This window comes from Leucoraja erinacea, chromosome 20 (assembly GCF_028641065.1).
Source record: "Leucoraja erinacea ecotype New England chromosome 20, Leri_hhj_1, whole genome shotgun sequence".
Taxonomy (NCBI): domain Eukaryota; kingdom Metazoa; phylum Chordata; class Chondrichthyes; order Rajiformes; family Rajidae; genus Leucoraja; species Leucoraja erinaceus.
This window is the reverse complement of record NC_073396.1, coordinates 20,025,904-20,047,578: the sequence shown is the minus strand read 5'-3', so window position 1 is coordinate 20,047,578 and position 21,675 is coordinate 20,025,904. Positions and strand designations below refer to the sequence as shown.

The 21,675-nt window shown below is 46.1% G+C and overlaps 1 protein-coding gene across 1 annotated transcript in view; it reads left to right on the top strand.

Annotated features, from left to right (window-relative positions):
- The window catches only part of LOC129707117 (calpain-15-like), a 142,987-nt gene that overhangs the window by 111,730 nt on the left and 9,582 nt on the right, over positions 1-21,675 (top strand). The window contains exon 4 of the mRNA XM_055651907.1: positions 19,993-20,201. Coding sequence (XP_055507882.1) covers positions 19,993-20,201 — 209 coding nt within the window. The remainder of the gene's footprint in view (positions 1-19,992; positions 20,202-21,675) is intronic.

Sequence of the window (21,675 nt, the reverse complement as noted above, 5' to 3'; positions counted from 1 at the left end):
GTACCATCACCACATCCCTTCCCTGACGATTCAGGTTCTTGCTGAGTCTGTCCTCAGCATGTTCAGCTACTTTCCCATTTAGTGTCCAAGAATTTACTGTGGATTTTTAAATTATAAATGTTAATTGCTACATATACACCCTGCGATAAGGTAATTGCTTAGGGTCCTTATGAATAAATGTCATCTTGCTGGTTTTAAAGGAACACATGAGAGAAGATTAAAAAAAATCATGTTTGCAACTCTACTAATTAAAATTCAAATGTAGTCCCAAAAATCTCTTTTGCTACCTCCACAGGAAATTACAACATGAGCTGCAACATACTCACTGCAACATGCTCACTGCTATGCCCTCTGCATGATTCTGGGATAGCTGAAGGGTAGTGAGAGCCCTTTTGTTGTGCTCCGTACTATCCTTTGCTAGGACATGGCACCTCGAACCCAGGCAGTACCCTAGTCCATGGAGTTTGCACGTTTTCCCTGTGACCGTGTGGATTTCCTCCGGCTGCTTCGGTTTCCTCCCACATTTCAAAGATGTGATGGTTTGTAGGTTAATTGGCTTCTGTAAATTGTAAATTGTCCCTAGTGTGTAGGATAGTGCTAGTGTATGGGGTGATTGCTGGTTGGCACAGACTCAGTCGCCGAAGGGCCTGTTTTCACATTGTATCTCTAAAGTCTAAAAGTAAAGTCGAATGAGAGGAATAACGCCACCATTTCAAAATAAAACTTGTCATCAAATTTACTGACATGATTTTTATACAACCTGTCCCCACCTCAGCTTTCTCCCGCCCCCAACCACAATGGGTCTGAAGAAGAGTCCCAACCCGAAACATCATCTATCCAAATTCTTAAAAATAACAAACCTCTCCATAAGTTGAAATGTCTTCATCTAATAATATTTATTAGGCGGTTTATGTATTTTTAGTGGTCAACCATTTATAGACTTTTCGACATTAGTGTAGTGAAATTGTGGCTCGGGAGGAACTCATTCACATGTCCTTACTAGAAATAAAATTGTAAAACTGAACAGTTCCCGCGAATGAAGAATAATGGGAGTGAGTTACGGATCATAATGTTCAAGGTTTGTTTATTGTCACATGTACCATTTTAAGGTACAGTGAGATTCAGATTGCCATACAGTCATGCCAATAAACAGCAACAAGACACCCAAATCAATTTTTAACGTGAACATCCCTCCCCCACATTCCTCACTGTGATGGAAGGCAAAAGAAGTTCAATCTTCTCCCCTTCTTTGTTCTCCCGCTGTCAGGGCACTTGAACCTTCCGTTGTCGGGGGGATCTTGACTTCCACAACTGGCGGTCGAGCCCTCTGCATCGGGGCGATCAAGCTCCCGCATCACGGGGATCTCAGCTCCCCGAGCCAATTCCAACTAATATTCTCCCCACACCAATGTAAATTTTCAAAAATGATTGCGATCATTTACGCTATTGTATTGGGGATGTTGGGTTGTGCAGTTGGATGCCATTTTTGCCACATTGTCACCCTGACCCTGCACATCAATGGAATTACCTTTGGTGCAAAGCACCCTTGGATATCAGGAGGTTGTGCAAGGTCCTACCGCAACGCAGGCCACATCAGATTGTTCCATTTTCAGTCCTTTTTATTAATTTTTGAATTTGCTTTCTTGGTTATTGATATTGGTTCATTGGTAAATAGGATGGAAATCTTGCTTGCAAGCTATCCAGCCAAATCATTCTATACACAAGTACAATGAAATGGTACACAAGTACAACAGGTAGTGCAGATAGGCTGTGGGCGAAGCATCAAAAATGTGTCTAGAAATCAGTTTTCGTGAACCAAGTCACCAAACTACATGAAAATTTCCACAGATTTAGATGAAATATAATTGAGAAGGAAGTCATAACTCGTCATTGCCAAAAGTTGCACATTAATTAATTAAACTAATTAGAAAATGTGATCAGGGAAAGTAAGCGCCATCTAGTGGCCAATGCCCATATTACACGATGGGCAGCCTATTTCCGTGTTGCAGTCCATTTAAACTATATACCATTATACCTATATATATTCCAGATAGTAATATAGGTATAATAATATAATATGTTTTAGTTTAGTTTTTGGTTTTAGAGAAACAGCGTAGAAACAGGCCCCTCGGCCCACTGGATCTGCATCGACCAATGACCACCCATACACCAGTTCCACCCTACACACTAGAGACAATATACAGAAGCCAATTAACCTACAAACCTGCACATCTTTGGAATTGGTTAATGGACAAATGTGCCCAGGAGCAAAGGCGGCAGTCCAACACTGTGGAAGGAAACAGAAGGCTGCTGCGATTATGCTATAATGAGTTATAAATTTAAATTGTGTTGCTATAAGTCTGGCGCCAGGCAAACATTCCCAAAAGAATAATCAGGGTGACTTGTGGGCAGATCTCCTTCCGGCCAGCACTGGGTGTGCCTCTCTCTGTGGAGCTCTCGTGGGTTATTAACAATTGGAACGATCTTGTCCAGCATCCTGTCACCCTGCCAGGACACACTGCATCCACCTCTCCACAGCTAATTTGATGTCACCTGTGGTGGTAAATTGCTTGGAAGCACCAAGGAGAGAAATCCCTTTGAGGAAGAGTTGGTCTTCTCTCCAAAAAAAAGTGACAGTGCTTTGATTGCTGCATCCGTGCCTGTAGTTTATCAAGCTTGGATAATTTGTATTTGTTAACTTATGCATCAGAATTCTGGCAGGTTTGTTGCAAATGGATCATACTCTCTGCAAAAGCTCTCTTAGAATTGATATAATACCCTGTCAAATTAGCTGCAAAGGCAATTTGTCACAGTGTGTAATCCAAACTATTCCTCACCTCTGAACAAGCAGCTCATCCCAAGCAGTCAGTTCTCAGCACAAGAGATGAGACGTTAATTAATCACTGAAGCAGACAGTGTGCGATAATGATGGTGGATATATCAATATTAGTGCTTACTATGAGGATGCTCATACACCTTGGAATGTGCTGACTTATATTTTTTGATCAGCCTGCTGTATTAATTTTGAAGTTCTGTGTCTGACCATCACAAATCACTGATGGGAAAGATTCTGATGCATCCATTGCATCAGTCGATAAACATGAAGCCGCTTCCCACTGCCGAATTACTGCCAAATTGTAAGAATGGCAGCATTTCAATTGCAATCACAGAATTTCTTTGCGGGAGCACTGCTAACACTGATCAGATTTCAGATGTGTACCAACAGAACGCAACATTTGATTGAATGCATTTGAATCCACAAGGAGAGGCTTTTAGATAGGCATGTGGATATGCGGGGAATGGAGGGATAGGATCATGTGCGGGCAGAGGAGATTAGTTTAACTTGACATCATGTTCGGCACAAGCAGCTATTCTGTTGAATATGCTGCATGTTCCACAGCAGAGAGTAGTGCTGTATCCTTCTAACTTCTAAAATGAGATTAATAATGAGATCTAGCAACAGGTCAGGCCTGTGGGACGAGGAAAAGTGCATGTGTGCATGCAATGCTGTGTGCCAAACTAGATTGATTAGGCAGTAAACAAATCGAGCTCTTTGCTCTTGCACTTCCTTTAAATCTCACCACTTGTCTCACAAACGCATGCATGAACACATATATACCCACACTACATTGAAATGTATCAGTATGCTACACAAGTGTCTGAAGTAGCCTGTGTGTGTGTGTGTTGGACCAGTGGGTCGGCACTCATGACTTACCTGTGGTGATGTAAGAGCAGTTCCTGAAGCAGTTCATTCAATCCTCGGTTGTTTCTGACGATGGTAGATTCATCTCAGTATCACCTCGCCAGCATGGGTGGGCTTTGGAGATGTTGTAACTTGGTGGCTCCCTCCAGCATGTGGAGGTGTGTCAGCACCATTCCACATCTGCTACAGATCTCCTGGCCTGTTTGTTGCTCACATTTTGTATTTATTGCCGTATTTTTGATTTCCACAACAACATTTATGACAGTCTGGCATAATTTACAGGCAGGATCGTTCTGGAGGCAGACTGCAAATCAATAAATTAATTTAATCTAGTTTCGTCACCCGCCACAGTGGGATTTAAATTTACTGACTCTGGATTGCTAGTGAAACCACCGCACTCCAATACTTAATGTGTGGCACAGTGGTTAGGCTGGTAGCGCCACTGCCTCACAGCGCCAGAGCCCCGGGTTCCTTCCTGACTTCAGGCAATATCTGTGGAGTTTGCACATTCGTCCTGTGACCACCTACCTTTCCTGCCAATGCTCTGGTTTCTTCCCACATTGTAAAGACGTGCAGGTTTGGAAGTTAATTGGCTGCTGTAAAATATGTAGGGACTAGATGAGAAAGATGGATAACATAGAACTTGTGTGAATGGGGAGTGTGTGTCTCTGTGGGCCGAAGGGCATGTTTCCATGCTATGTCTCTAAACTAAACATGCGTTGAGAGCACTGATCCTGCCCGGCCACAATGATTTTGGAGCCTGAATTCCATCCTTGCATCTGTCAGGAAAAGTTGCTAATGCATTCCGGAGGGTTTTTTTGGTTGAGGTCGAGATTGATTAGAGTCTGCAAACAGCCAGCTTTGGGCAGATCCAGCAAACAATCAATTTTTTCATCACAAAACATTTTAAATACTCCCCTTCTAAAAGCTGTTCAGGGAATGTATTAAACAGTTAAATCACGATTCAATTCATGAGTTCTATTATTGAATCAATGTCTGCTTTGTTGCAATCAATTGCTGTGAATCAATAATAATATTCTTAAAAACAGTGACAAAAATCGATAATAAGACAATCATTGAAGATGTTATTAGGAAGATTGATTCCCATCATGGGTGGATTGGATTCTAAAGTCCTCCTACATAAATATTCTACATTAAACTTCTCAGGGAGTCAAAAGGTGAGTTTCTTTTGACCCTGAACTTAGTGAGTGTCTTTCATGTGGAAGATCACACTATGGAAGAGGATTAGATTGATTATAATAATCCAGTAGAGTGGTGGGAGAGTTGATGAGAACCAGCACTTGCCTGAAAACATGCTTTATATGAGGTAAATGGGAGAAAAGAAGTTGAGGGGAGGAACAGCATACAATTGGGCAAGGTGATTGAAGCCCCCCCACCATGCTTGGACCAAAGAGAGGTGAGGAGTGCTTTAAATGCTAGAGTAGGCGCAGCTAAAGGCAAAGGCAAAAGCTGTGTAAGGGAACACTCATGAGGGAAAAGGAGGAATTTGGATGTTGTGGGAGTTTAATGTAAATAAGCATGGCCAGGGTAAAATGAGATCCAAGAAACTGGAGATGCAAAGCACAAAGTGCTGGCAGAACTCAGCGGGTCAGGCAGCATCTGTGGGGGGAATGGACAGACAACATTTTGGATCAGGACCCTTCCTCAGACTGATGGAGTAGGAGGGGAGAATGCTGTGAAAGAGGTGGGAGTGGGATTAAGGCTGTCGAGTGATAGGTGGATGCAGGCGACGGGGGGGGGGGGGGGGGGGGGGGGGGGGGATTGATTGGCAGATAGGTAGAGTAAGTGACAAAGGCTAGAGGTGAAAAGGAGGCTAAAGGGAGTCACATCAGGAGACAGTGGGATGGGGTGTGGGGCGGGAAGAGGTGGGACAGAGTGAGAAATGCGTGCTCACCTAAATGGAGAGGAGGATCAGGAAAGACAGGGGGGTGAATAGGGGGATATATTACTTAAAACTGGAGACTTCAATGTTCGTGCCAAGGTAAAGATGGCATACAGGTAACTGTTGGTAATTGTTGAGGAAGGAATAAAATTGCTGGGGAGTGGGAGAAGAGCTTCTATCAAACACCTGCCTTGCCTTTGTTTCAATGCTTCAACTTTCACCTTTGTTTTAGTGCTCCACTGTTTTGTATTGGTCTGCATAACAGTCCTTGGAGACAACTCTGGAATTACTGTTACCCGCTCCAACATGAAAACGAATAATGGGCAAATCTAATCTGACGATGAAGAAGCACTGATATTGGAACAAAGAGCTAACCCGTCTAAGAAATAGCTTCAAACCCTTCAGTCATGTTGTTCAAATGCTCCTGCTTTGTGTGGCCAGTCTGTCTGAGGACAGGATGGCTAGTTTTGCAGCTTTGGAGGGAGGAAGTGTCATGGAGTCTCCAATGTCTCAGCCTACAACTGTCTCCTGTGAGAGCACAGCACTGCCTCGGCACTGCCCGGGTGGGAAATCAGTGGCAGGTTGCAACCCACAATCTGATTCAGAGGCAAGAGTGTTACCACTGAGCCACTTTAACACTTCTCGATGGGTCAAAGATAAACAAAAAAGCCAATTAAAAATGACCGAATGTCAAATGCAACCTTATAGGACTTTGGTTAGACCTCATTTGGAATATTGTGTGCAGTTCTGGACATCCCATTACAGGAAGGATGTTGAAGCTTTGGAGATGGTGCAGAGGAGGTTTGCCAGAATGATGCCTGCTTTAGAGGGTGGTGGTGGGTGCCTGGAACATAATGCTGGGGTGGAGGTCGAAGCTGATACAACACTGATATTTAAGAGACTTTTGAATAGGCACTTGGATATGGAAAGGAGGTATATTGATCATGTGCAGGCAGATAAGAGTTTGCCTTGGCATCATGTTCAGTATAGGCATTGTAGGCCTTGTGGTCCCGTTCCAGTGCTGTACTGTTCTATGGTCTAACCAGTGCTACATAATGCAAAGTGCTGGAGTAACTTAACAGGTCAGGCAGTATCTGTAGAGGAAATGACAGGCAACGCTTCAGTTCGGGACCCTTCTTCAAACTCAGAAGATGGATGATGAGCAGGAGAGTAGCAGGAATCACAGAGGGAAAACAGTGAGAGAGGGCCTGAAATACTCCTGTCAGAAGTAGGAGTAGTACTTCAAAGTCGACATACCTTGAGGAGATGTTGTAGTGGACACAATTTTAACCTCCATTATCGTGCTGTAGGTGCTTCGCTAACATCATAAATTTGCTTTAGCAACAGTTAGGTACAGTTAATCACTTCTCTCACCACGATCGCTGTTCAAAAATAAAAGCTCACCCATGTAAGAGAGATAAAATGAAAACGTCTCTCAGAGTCGAGTCTGGAATAATCTTCCTGAAACGATAGTGGAAGCAGACTCTTTGAATAATTTTAAGGCAGAATTAGATCCCTTATTACCCCTTTGAGAAGCAAGAGGTTACCGTAGTGATGTGGAGTCGAGAGCACACTCAGATTATTGAAAAGTGGAGCCCAAGAGGCTGACTAGACTTCCGCTCCTAATTTGTGTGTCGTGTGGTTCTCAGACCTGTCCCATCAGACAATATCAGCAACGACCAAGTTCCATCGTTGTCCCCATTTTAGTAGAAAGGTCCCGACCTGATACGTCGCCTGTCCATTCCCTCCACGGATGATGCCTTACTGAGTTCCTGCAGCACTTTGTGTTGCCAGCCTCAGCCCGTCCTTGTGCCTCCCGCTGTTTGTCTGTTTTCATCAGTTTGCATTGCGGTAAACTTCCACCTATTTCTGCTTATTCTTCTGAATTACCTAACGCTTGCATATACTCACAAAATGTGTTCAGGGACGATGTGGTAACGTTAGCCTCGCACTAGCTGAGTATGCTGAGATCTGCAAACTCAATTGCAGAGGATCAAAGCAGCTTAGCGCGAGTCTGAACTGCTCCCATCGTGCCTTGGGACAGCATAATCCAGGGCTAATTTGATTTACGTAACAAGTTTATTAAAGCAGTTCACTAACAATTCAGTGGCTCCTTCCTGCAGAGTGCACAAGGGCAGGACTTAACTGAAGTAAAATACTTGCGATGGAGAGAGTGCTGCCCAGATTGGTTCGTGGGAGAGTGGGTTTAAGACTAGAAACTGCAGACTTGAACTCTGCTGAGTTGAGAAGAATGAGAGGTCGAACCTCAATTGGAATATTGTCCTCAATCGTGGTCTCCTCACCTTAGCAGACATTAGAGAGGACCCAGGAAAGAATAGTTCCTGCCTGAGGGACTGCAGTTACAGGATTTAGGGAGTCAAGTAAAGGGTAGGACATATGCAGTGAATGGTAGGTTAGGAACAGACAAACCTCGAGTTCAAGTCCATGGCTCCTTGAAAGCAGCAACATAGGTCAATAAGGTGGTGAAGGAGGCATACTGCATGCTTGCCTAAGTAGGTCGAGGCACAGAATATAAAAGTTGGGTTTCTACGCTGCATCTTTGAAACACACTTGTCAGGTTGCACTTGGAGTAGTGTGTGCAGTTCTGGACGCTGTCTGTAGGCAGGATGTGTTGCAGAGGAGAGAGGGCAGAGGGGATTAACCAGGGTGTTGCCTGCAGTGAGGACTGTAGTTCTGGGAAGCGAGTGGACAGGTGGGGTTTGCTTTCATGGGGGATGGGAGCAGAATTAGGCCATTTGGCCCATCAAGTCTACTCCACCATTCAAGCATGACTGATCTATCTTCCACTCCTAACCTCATTCTCCTGCTTTCTCCCCATAACTGCTGACACCCTTTCCCTGTCACATTTCTGAGCCACATAACTTGACCACTCTCAAAAGTTAGAGGATGGGATTTTTCTTTGAAGAGAAGGATGAGAGAAGATTTGATAAAAAAAATATTGGTCAAAGAATGGGTGGACAGAGTGGAAAGTGGGCTATTTACTTTGATGGAGGGGTTGAGGATAAAAGGTTATGGGTGTAAAATAAAGGGAAGGGAAATCTAAATGAGAGGAGAGAAATTTTACCTCGTTGTCTCCCACAAAGCATGGTCAGCATGGAAACAGGCCCTTCGCCCATCTCGTCCATACTGACCAAGACACCCTATCGAGTTTTTATTATTGCCACACGTACCGAGGTACAGTGAAAAACTTTTTGTTGCTTGCTTTCCAGTCAACAAAAAGGCTAGTCATCCACAATGTACTGATATCCAGTCAAGCCATCCACAATGTACAGATAAAGGTTACAACATTTAGTGCAAGATAATGTCTGATTAAAGATAGTTCAAAGGTCTCCCATGAGGTAGATTGGAGATCATCTTAACTAGTCTAATTTGCCTGTTTTAGGCCCAATTCCCATTAAACCTTTCCTATCCATTTATCTGTCCAAATGTTATTCTACATGTTGTTATAGTAGCACCCACTGATTCTGGAGTAGACTGCCTGCAGAAACGCTGGGAGGCAGCTTCTGTAGTGGCACTTCAGCAGGGAATCCCGGTGGAGGGACATTACATTTCTGAGGCGAACAGGCCGGCCAGTGGAACAAGAGAGTTGCCCTGGTGTGTAACCAATAGACAAAAGGTGCAGGTGTAGGCCATTCGGCCCTTCTAGCCAGCACCGCCATTCAATGTGATCATGGATGATCATCCCCAGTCAGTACCCCGTTCCTGCCTTCTCCCTATATCCCCTGACTCCGCTATCTTTAATAGCCCCATCTAGCTCTCTCTTGAGAGAGAATTCCACAGACTCACAACTCTGTGGGGAAAAAGTGTTTCCTCGTCTCCATTCTAAATGGTTTACCCCTTATTCTTAAACTGTGGCCCCTGGTTCTGGACTCCCCCAACATCGGGAAGATGTTTCCTGCCTCTAGCGTGTCCAAACACTTAATAATCTTATGTTTCAATAAGATACCCTCCCATCCTTCTAAATGAGAGTATGCAAGCCCAGCTGGTCCATTCTCTCAGCATATGACAGTCCCGCCATCCCAGGAATTAAACTTGTAAACCTACGCTGCACTCCCTCAATAGCAAGAATGTCCTTCCTCAAATTAGGGGACCAAAACTGCACACAATACTCCAGGTGTGGTCTCACTAGGGCCCTGTACAACTGCAGAAGGACCTCTTTGCCCCTATGCTCGACTCCTCTTGATATAGAGGCCAACTTGCCATTCGCTTTCTTCACTGCCTGCTGTACCTGCATGCTTACTTTCATTGACTTGATGAACAAGGACCCCCAAATCCCGTTGTACTTCCCCTTATCCCAACTTGACACCATTATATAGTAATCTGAAAGTTTTTGAAGTGTGAGCATATCGGGCATATCGAGCATCAGTGTGAGCATATCGGGCTGAATGGTCTCCAACTATTGTGGAGATGACAATGCTTTGCAATAAATATAACGTTGCTCATTCTGGTCACAGTAACACCTTTCTGAAGGTTCGTAAGAAATTCAGAGCGGGCAGTCCGTGGCAAAGTGCCCAGCGAGTGGACAGCTTGATAATCGCAGCTCAATTTTACAGAACGATTCCCTCTCAGCATTTGAATAAACACAAACAAATTGTGCCAAGGTTATCTGCGTTCAAAGTGTGCCGGGCATATAATTCATACGTTTCAGAGCAGGCGAGTGCCTCTTTGCAGACTTAACAATATTTGTTGTAATGAGGCGTTGTCTTGAAGGGACTTGGGGCATTTATCATTGCATGATAAATGCACAAAGGCTATCAGCAAGCGCCCTAACCAGGAAACTGATAAATAATCAATGTTTGTGACAAGCTGTACCACAGATCATGCTCATGTAAGATGAATTCAAATCTACAGGGCTGCATGCAGCACTCTGCATCCAGGGCTGAATCTCGCTCTGCATAACACTCTCAAAACCTGATGTGATTACCTCACTGTTTTACGCCCCAGTCGCCCTGCTCCGTTTTCCTCCTACGTACACTCATCTCCCATCCCGAGTATCCCATTTCTCTTTTATCTCCACTTTTTCCTCCGTTCCTGCCTCCTTCCACCCACATCCCTCCCTCCAGCTTTACATTTCACTCCTACTCTCCCCTCCTTATCTGGACACTCTTCTGTCTCCCTCATCTTTAACCATTGGCAAATGGTGGAGTAAGTGGCAATCACACAGCTCCCTCTCACCTGTATCCACCTATCACTTGTGCCAGGCTTTGTCCCACTGATACTCCTCTTTTCCAGCTTCCTCCCCCCTACCCCCCCCCCCCCCCCCCCCCCCCCCACTACATTCAGTCTGAAGAATTGTCCTGGCCTCAAACGTTGCCTGTCCATTCCCTCCATAGATACTGCCTGCCTCGCTGAGTTCCTCCATGACTTACTGTTGTTCATAAGTTCTAGGAGCAGAATTAGGCCATTCAGCCCATCAAGTCTATTCCGTCATGCAATCATGGCTGATCTGCCAATCCCATTCTCCTACCTTTGCCCCATAACCCCTGACACCCTTTACTAATCAAAAATCTGTCAATCTCCGTCGTAAAAATATCCAATGACTTGGCCTCCACAGCCGTCTGTCGCAATGAATACCACAGATTCACCACCCTCTGACTAAAGAAATTCCCCTCATCCTTCTAAACTCCAGTGAGTACAGGCTCTGTGCCGTTAAACGCTCATCATATGTTAACACAATCATTCCTGGGATCATTCTCATAAACCTCCTCTCGGCCCTCTCGAATGCCAGCACATTCCTCCTCAGATATGGGGCTCAAAACTGCTCACATTACTCCAAATGCGGTCTGACCAGTGGCTTATAAACCAGCTGTAAAGAGGTGAATGAACTCTGATTCTCCCCTGCCAAGTAAGAGGATTGGTAAATTATCAAGCTTTGTCCTGTCCCCACTTCCCTTCCAGCTTTCTCCCCCCACCACAATCACTGAAGAAGGGTCCCAACCCAAAACATTCAGCTGATTAGTTGTTTTGCTGGAGATTTTGCTCATATAAATTTTAAGAAAGACAGTCGGTAGAACATAGTACAGTACAGAATGTAGGAAGGAACTGCAGATGCTGGTTTAAACCAAAGATAGACACAAAAAGCTGGAGTAACTCAACAGGACAGGCAGCATCTCTGGAGAGAAGGAATGGGTGACGTTTCGGGTTGAGAAGGATCTGAAGAAAGTCTCGAGCCGAAACGTCGCCCATTCCTTCTCTCCAGTTATGCTGCCTGTCCCGCTGAGTTGCTCCAGCATTTTGTGTCTGCCCATGCCTGAATGTTGCCCTGGTCTTACTGTGTGCAGCCATGAACTGCTTCAGTTCCTCAGCAGCTGCGATTGACTTTAATATTGTGCAATCTTCAGCAAACATCAAGGCTTCTGACCTTACAGGGGAAAGTAGATCATCTGTGAAGCAGCTGAAGACAGTGGGGTCTGGGACACTTCCCCACGGGACCCTGCACTGATGCCTTGGAACTGGGATGACCGGTATCCAACACAACCATCTTACCTTCTTTAGGTTCCAGCATCAAGTTATGTTTGGTCATCACTCCCGAGAAGGCGTTGTGATGTTTTGCTGTATTAAAGATGTTGTATCGTGTCCACCACAACACAGGTCACTGTTGTTATTGATGAACATGCAAAGCCCAACATTTACTCGGCATAATTCACATTCAAGACTCCCTCGGCTGAACTCCCAATCCCAGGAGGGACACAACCTCCTCCCCCAGCATAATCTCATTAAAGCTCCACTCCTTCATACCGACTCGAAACGTCACCCCTTCCTTCTCTCCAGAGATGCTGCCTGTGCCGCTGAATTACTCCAACTTTGTGGGTCTATCTATAGTACAGCACAGGAACAGGCCCTTCGGCCCATAATGACTGCTGAACATGAAGGGATGTCAGGACTTTCATATGAAGAAAGACTGGATAGACTCGGCTTGTACTCGCTAGAATTTAGAAGATTGAGGGGGGATCTTATAGAAACTTACAAAATTCTTAAGGGGTTGGCCAGGCTAGATGCAGGAAGATTGTTCCCGATGTTGGGGAAGTCCAGAACAAGGGGGGTCACAGTTTAAGGATAAAGGGGATATCTTTTAGGACCGAGATGAGAAAAAAAAAATTTACACAGAGATTGGTGAATCTCTGGAATTCTCTGCCTCAGAATGTAGTTGAGGCCAGTTCATTGGCTATATTTAAGAGGGAGTTAGATGTGGCCCTTGTGGCTAAAGGGATCATGGGGTATGGAGAGAAGGCGGGTACAGGATACTGAGTTGGATGATCAGCCATGATCATATTGAATGGCGGTGCAGGCTCGAAGGGCCGAATGGCCTACTCCTGCACCTATTTTCTATGTTTCTATGATGCCTGCACATAATCCAGACCCCTCCATTCCCTGCATATCCCATGATAATGTGGCTCGCAGTTCCTTCCTGCCCCTCCCACCTGCAGTTTTGGGTGTGTGCTCTGAGCACGTCACTGCTTTACCCGTGTTGGATAACTGAACATCACAGAACAGCTTTATTTGTCAACCAGCATCTGCAGTTCCTTGTACCACAGGGCGGCTGGTCTTTGCCCGCATTTACACAGGATGTTTCTGGGATTTCCTATCGTGACAGAAAGCTGTGAAGTTGTATCAGAGCATAGCTGAGAGCAGAGACGACCACAGAGAGAAATGAAAAGGGCTGGAGCCACAGTGCAGAAGGCAGCATGGTTGCCCGAGGCATTGCCATCAAGACGTTTGTTCTTGCTAATTGGGAATCGTTAGACTGAAAGAGCCCTCATTGAAACAATCCCTTTACATCGCAGAGCTCTGCCTATTGCCGAGAGTGAGGGGAGGGAGCTGAACGGCCCTAGGTCTCGGCCTCTCTATTCTTCAGCAAGATAATGAGCAAAACTAACGGAATGTCTTAGTTTACATTGAGCAAATTAGTGAGCAAAACGCAAAGTGACGGGGGAACTCAGCAGGTCAGGCAGCATGTGTGGAGGGACTGGAATCCCCAGCCGCTGCCTGACCCTCTGAGTTGCTCCAGCACCTTCTGTCTTTTTTTGTAAACCAGCTGCTGCAGTTCCATGTATCCACAGACTGGGTCTGGGTCTGCTAGAGGTTAGAAGAACGAAAGATTAACTCTCAATGTCTCATAAGGTGATTTGGAGACATTCAAAGTTATACGGGTCATGAAGATGGTGCAGTTTAGGCCGCGACTCATTGGGCGACAGAACGGACCCCCAAGGGCCTCGTAGGGAGCTCCTGCTCCATCTGTAATAGAACACAGAACAGTACAGCCCTGACTTATTGTGGCCTTTCCACACCTCCAGTTTATCCCCACCGCCCCCCCACCTCTACTTTCAAACTAAAGGGTTCCGATCCGAAACATGGCCTGTTCGTTTTCTGCAGAGATGCTGCCTGACCCGCTGAGTAACTCCAGCACTTTGTGTCAATCTTTGATATACACCCTCTTCTGCAATTCCTTCCTACACAGTAGTTCATAGGAACAGGCCCTTCAGCCCACAATGTATTTGCCAAACATGATGCCATGTTACACTAATCTCAATATACTTCCATTCACTGCATATACCTAAAAGCCTCTTAAACGTCTCTATTCTACCCTTCAATTTATGGAGAACACTCAAGGAATGATAAACCAGTTTGTCAGAATGTCAGAGCCATTTTACTGATGTCTGAGAGTGGTGGTTTGTATTCTGCCGAGACTTCCCTAGCCTGTGAAGGAAATATTCAGAACTGCACTCATGACAGCTGAGATTTTGTCAAAATTATTCTGACCTTTATTTATCCTTGCATTATAATCATCTTTGTCATGGTTATGGCATGAAATTCAAGTAAAGCCAATTGTTGTAAATCTGAAATAAAAATTCAATTACCTGTTCGTGGACCAGACCGATTATTACCTCCGTCATGTTGTTTTAAGTTGCCTTTTCCCCCCTAATTGAGAAGGCACTTTGCTTCAGTCAGTCCACAGTGCGGCACAATGGCGCAATGGGTAGAGCTGCTGCCTCACAGCGCCAGGGACCTGGGTTCTGTCTGCACCTCAGGTGCTGTCTGTGTGGAGTTTGCATGTTCTTTCTATGACCTCAGGTGCTCCAGTTTCCTCCCACATCCCAAAGACGTGTGGGTTGACAGGCTAATTGGCCTCTGTAAATTGTATATAATGTATAGGTGAGGGGTAGAATCTGGGAGAATTGATGAGAGCATGGGGAGAAAAAAGTGTAAATGGGTGGTTAGAATGAACTGCTGATGCGAGGGTTCAAAAATAGACACAAAGTGCCGGAGTAACTCAGCGGTTCTGGCAGCATCTCTGGTCAAATATGGACAGGTGCCATTTTCGGTCGGGACCCTTCTTCAGACAGATTGTAGGTATTACACTGTGTTCATCTTTCTTCCACCTCTCCCCCCCCCCCCCCCCCCCCCAAAACCATGAGTCTGAAGAAGGGTCCCGCCCCAGGACAACACCTATCCATGTAAATGGATGATTGCTGGTCAGTACGGGCTCGGTAGGTCGAAGGGCCTATTCCTGGTTCTCTGAGAAACATGTATGATGTATGGGGCAGGAAGGCTCGGAATCCCCATCTCCTCCCGGTGAAGACTTCTGCCCAGACCGGGACCTGCGTTAGAAATCCTCCTCCGCAGCAGCTTGCTGGGCAGTTTCAGGGACTGGCACATAGGGAGCTGCTCGGGCAAGGATGATATGCCCTGAAGGACAAGACTGGGGGACTTTTTTTGTGAGAGTCTAGCCGCTGAGAACAACTGGCTAAAGGTGTGACCTTTCAGTGAAGACCTCAGTTGACTGACAGCGTCCAACAGATGCGGGTGGCAGGTCTGCCACGGGCTGTTACTGGGCACAGAAGCCCTGTCACCTGCTGCCCTGGCGGGACGGCCACCGGTCAGCGAATGACCCATGGTGCCCGTTCCTGTGCTTTGAGGCTGCCCTCAGCAGCGGGGGAGACAGCAGCAACAGTAACTCGCTACAGTTGTCTCCGCTCTTTATTGGCACAGACGTGATTGATCTGACCTGGCAGCATCAGTAATGACCAAATGTCAGCAGAAAGTGGTTCCCACTCAATATAACTGGTTTTGATTGAATTAATTGAAAGATACAGCACGGAAACAGGCCTTCAGCCCACTGAGTCCACGCTGACCATCCATCACCCACTCACATAGTTCTTTGTTAACCCATTTTCTCATCCACTCCCTGCACACTGGGGAATTTATAGAGGCCATTTAGCTTGCAAACCTACACGTCTTTGGGATGTGGGAGCTGGTGATTGCTGGATGCCTCTGCATCTGACCTGCCGCAGGGCCTTTCCCCTGTCCATGCTGTCCTCGGTGTGACTCTCCAGGGCAGGCCTTGCCGTCACACGTGGCCTCACCAACACAGACTGCACAACCCACATCGTAGAACACACCTCCACAGGGCTGCAACAAATGCATCAAAGTCAGACTGATGGAAAGGACATATACAAGACGGGGGGTGGGGAAGAGAGGAAACTAGTTCTCACATTTGTGGGGACGAATGAGTGTTTGTGCATTGGAGTTTGAATTGAATAATATTGTGGGAGCTTATTCATATTTCTGGGTGTCTATAAATTGGGCATTTGTGACCTGGGGATCAGCCTGTATGTGGCAGGCAGCCCCCTCTGCTGGCCACTCTCATCATTGCCCATTACAGTTCACACAAACCAAGCTACCAGTGTAAGAAGGAACTGCAGATGCTGGTTTAAATCGAAGATTGCCACTAAAAGCTGGTGTAACACGGCGGCACAGGCTGCATCTCTGGAGAGAAGGAATGGGTGACGTTTTGGGTCGAGATGCTTCTTAAGGGTCTCGGCCCAAAACGTTACCCATTCCTTCTCTCCGGAGGTGCTGCCTGTCCCGCCGAGTTACTCCAGCTTTTTGTGTGTAGCTAGCAGAGTGATGGTTTTAAAACATTTATTACCAATTCCTGGGAATGGAATCGAAAGCTGTTGATAGTTGTATTCAGTAAGAAGCAGAAGCGCATGATAGTCCAAAACACAAATTGCTAGAGCAACTCAGCGGGTCAGGCAGCATCTTGTGTGTACATGGCATCTTGACAGGAATGGACTGGTGACCTGAAACATCCCCTCCACAGATGCTGCCTGACCTGCTGAGTTCCTCCAGCACTTTGTGTTTTGCTCAAGAGTCCAGCGCCTGCAGATCCACATGTTCCCAGGGTAGTCATCCATCTCCTGCCCCTCGCTGATGTGTCGTGTTCTGGAACCCAATGCTGTTGGCTTCAGGACCGCTGGCTGTCTCGAGCACTCCTTTGTGTAGCGTAGAACTGTGATGTAGTGCAGTTTAGATCAGCCTCATCCTCAAGTGGACAGATTTATTGGGATCCGCTTTGCACCCTAACCCCCAGCGATTCAATTTGTGTGTACATGGCTCTCATTATCAGGACGAAAGGCAAATCACTCTGGCTGTGCAGGAAGGAAAACCTTCAGTCATGGTTCTTGGCAATGAGGTGTGGCTCCTTCCTCTGCTCCTTACTTGTGAAGAAATGAAAAGGGTGCATGGGGAAATACTAAAACACTGAGCTCTTCAGTAGTCTAGCATGATTTGCTGTTTAACAAACCTAAGTCTTTGGCAAATCATTAAATGTTCTTCCTTCTCTGAAAAAACCTCCTGAACCCTAATATTCCTTCCTATTCTGTGAGACGGTGCAAATTTACCTCCCCAAGAGATTATACTTTTTAACGAGGAGTGAAAGACAGGAACCCAACACCTTCTGTGTAAAAAAAAAAACTTGCCCCACACATCTCCTTTAAACTTTGCCCCACTCACCTATAAAGTTGTGAGAATCACAGAAAGAGTAGCCGGTCAGAAGCTTTTACCCAGATTGGAAAAGGCAGAGACAAGAGGGCAGATAAGAGTTGGTCTTGGCATCATGCTTAGCACAGACATTGTGGGCCAAACGGCCTGTTCTATGTTCAGTGTAACTTTTACTCAAGTGTTAAAGTTGCTGAGGTTTTCCTGTCTGCTGTTCTAAATTAATATTATACCCCTAAATCTATCTTGTTTGAAGACCCTCTGTTGTTAGTGCATTTGTACTTTGAGCTGATTAATGTTGTATTTGGAGAATTTACACCTCAATAACACATTTCTTGTAATGTAATTGATGTTCTTGCTTTTTAGGACTGCACCTCATTTAGTGCATTCCTGGCAGTTAATGGGTGCTGTGTCATCAGTTTCACTCCCAACACATGGGTGCCAGGCTTGCAGGCTCCTGCTGCCTGAGCCTTTAGTTGTGCTTCATCATATTCCTTAAAGAAACATCGTTTGCGGCTAAATTAAAACCGAAAAAGACACAAAGTGCTAGAGTAACTCAGCGGCATCTCTGGAGAACATGGATAGGCGATGTCTTGAGTCGGACCCCTTCTTCAAACTGATTGTGGTAGGCGGGGAGAAAGCTCTAAGAGAGCTGGGGGTAGGATAAAGCCAGGCAAGTGATGTGAATTCAGGTGAGAGGGGTTTTGATTGGGAGATATTTGCACAAAGGCCAGAAGTGAAAAATGTGAGATAAGGATAGAAGAGGGGTGAAATATGAAGGGGGAGAAATAGGTGCGCATCAGTTGCAGTGGTCAGGACCCTTCTTCAGACTGATTGTAGGAGTGGGGGGCAGGGCCAAATGCGTATACAGAACACTGAAATTATTTCTTGCAGCAGCTTAACAGGGCCGCAATACATAAACGCAATACACATAATGTATAATCATTTTCAGGAAGCTCAATAAATTAATAATTGTAATGCTAATAAAAAATGACCAAAGTCTGTAGTTCAATGAAAGACACTGTCCATAGACGTTCATAGTTGCTGAGGTTAGGGTTGTGCGGTGTTCAAGAGCTTGATAGTTGCTGGGAAGAAGCTGTTCTTGAACCTCGTAGTCACGGTTTTGCAGGCTCCTGATGGTGGTAGCAAGATGAGAGTACGGCAGGGTGGTGGTATGGAGCTATTGGTGCTTTTTTGAGGCGATAATGATTGAATAATAATTAACGCAAATATAAAATGTAGAACAGTACAGCACAGGAACAGTCTCTTCACCCACCATCTTTGTGCTGAACATGATGCCAAACTAAGTGAACTCATCTGCCAGCACATGTCCATATCCCTCTATTCCCTGCCTGTTCATATGTCTGAATAAAAGTCCTTTCAACAGTACTATCTTATCTTCGGCCGCCACCACCCCTAGGAGCACACTCCAGCCACCCACCACTCAGTGTGTAAACAAAATCCAGCCCTGCACGTCTCCTTTAAACTTCCTGTCGAGATGTTGGGAGAAAGTGCCCAATGCCCAAGAACGGAGGCTGCAGAGGGTGCTGGACATTGCCCAGTCTGTCACGGGATCTACAAGAAGCACTGCCTCAAGAAGTCATCTATGTCATCAAAGACCCACACCACCCTGGCCACTCGCTGCTAAAGCAAGGCAGATAGATTCTATCCTCTCACCAACTAGAGAGTGGTCCTGACCTCCCATCGACCTGATCGGAGACCCTCAGCTGTCTTTAATTGGACTTTACCTTGCAATAAATGTTATTCCCTTTATCCTGTATCTGTACACTGTGGACGGCTTGATTGTAATCAAGTGTAATCTTTCTACTGACAGCATAGCACACCACAAAAAAAGCTTTTCACTCTACCTCGGTACACGTGACAATAAACTAAACTAAACTAAACTAAGGTCGGGAAGAAGGTACAAGAGGCTGAGAGGCATGGACTCCAGGTTTAAGTGCAGCTCCTTGCCAGCAACCTTCAGGCTGTTGAACACTGCACAAGGTCAATCACCACCGCACCTCAGCACCAAACCTTGCACTAGGGTGGAACTGTGTACTGTGGCTTCCATGGTTTGGTTTACCTTGCATAACTGCTAATTTATTTATTGTATATTTATTGTTGAGTTGTTACATTTAATCTGCCTGTAAAGTTGCAGCAAGTCAGAATTTCATTGATCTGATCCTGGTGATAATTAAACACTTGTCTCTCGACATTGTTTTTGATTGTTATCGATTTCCTATTAACGTGGCAAAGTGGCACAGCAGGTTGAGCCGCTGCCTCAGCACCGGAGGCACGTGGTTCAATCCTGACCTTGTTTGCTGTCTATGTGGAGTTTGCACATTCTCCCTGTGCGTGTAGGTTTCCTCCATGTACTCCGGTTTCCTCCAGCATCACAAAGATATGCGGTTTTGTCCGTTAATTGCCCTCTGAAAATTGTCCCTGTTGTGTAGGAAGTGATTAAGAAAGTGGGATAACATGGGACTAGTGTGAACGGGTGATCGAGGGGGTCAGCGTGGAAGGGGTGGGCCGAAGGGTCCATGCTGAACCAATCAATCAGTGACGACCCTGTGCTCTCTTTCAGAACCATGTGAATTTTGTGGACGACAGCTTTCCGCCGGGCCCGCAGTCGGTGGGCTTTCCTGACGGAGACAGCGTGCAGCAGCGGGTGAAGCAGTGGCTGCGGCCCCATGAGATCAACTGCACCACTTTCAAAGACCGCAACGTCAAGTGGTCCATCTTCAGGACGCCGCGACCCTCCGACATCTCGCAGGGGCTGCTGGGCAACTGCTGGTGAGTGTGGAGGTGCCTGGGCAGAGTGTGCGGCAGCGTGGCTGCACCGTGCAACCCACTCATGCTCAGGCACGGATAGCTTCTGCCTTGTTGCTCACAGTTCACAAAGGTGTGCGCAGGTCACGCTGAGCCTCGAGCCCTCTCCCAGCACCGGCTAAACCACAGGTGCCCACACTCTGCTGGCAACTGGAGCAAAGGCAGTGGAAAACTCCCAGTTCCATTCCTCCAGCCTGAAGGCACAGATTCGGACTGAACACAGTGGTGGCACAGCACCAGAGGCCCAGGTTTGATCCCGACCTCACGTGCCGTCTGTGTGGCGTTTGCACGTTCTCCCTGTGACTGAGTGTTTCCTCCGGGAACTCCGGTTTCCTCCCACATGCGTGTATGTAAGTTAAATGGCCTCTGTAAATTGCCCCTAGTGTGAACTATATTCTGCGCTCTGTATCTTCTCCCTTTGCCCTACCTATTGTATTAGTGTTTGGCTTCATTGTATTTATGTTTACTATTATCTGATTTGATTGGATAGCATGTAAAACATAGGTTTTCACTGTAGCTTTACAATTATAAACATAAACCTAATGAGAAAATGGGATAACAAAGAACTAGTGTGGACTCGGTGGGCCGAAAAGCCTGTTTCCATCTCTGAACTAAACTGGATGCTGCGAAAGTTATTGGAAGTCCTGCCTTTGTCGGCCGTGATGAAACAATCATGGTACATGGGTGGACTAGTCCTCTCGCTGTGTGGGGCAGTACGGGGAGTAGAGGCCAGGCCAAGCCCAAACTGAGGACGAGGGAATAGTCCGTTACCCCTGGCCATGGCTCACTTCCCCAGACACTGCACAATGGGTGCTTCTCCCCCTGGTTCACTTCCCATTCCTACAGAAAGGGAAACTTCACCTGACTTCAAAAGCTCCCCACTGATGCTGAATTCAAATCATGAGACAGGGTGGCTAGGTTGAGTTTTGAAACAAAATCTTCAAATGTATAGAGCATTTTTTTTTAAAACGGGATGTTTGGGCCAATCAGCATCAGAAATATGGGGACGTTTTTTAATGGGAACTTCTTTGTTTCACTTTTAATTGTTGCTTTATTTTCAATAATGCCTGACCAACTTATTTCAAGTGTTTTCTGACTTTGGTTGATTGAAAGAACAGCAGGGGAACAGGCCACTCTGCCCATCAAGTCCACACCGACCATCGATCAGTGGACTAGTTCTGTGTTATTCCACTTTCTCATCCACTCCTTATACACTAGGGGCATTTTACAAAAGCCAATTAACCCTCAAACCCACACATCCTCGGGATGTGGGAGAAAACCAGTGCACCCACGCGGTCACACGGAGAACATGCAAACTCCACACAAATAGCACCCGAGATCAGGATCGATCTGGGGTGTCTGGCACTGTGAGGCAGCGGCTCTCCACTTTATTTCACTGAGCCCGCTTTGCCACGGCATCACGTGGCCCATGTGTCTC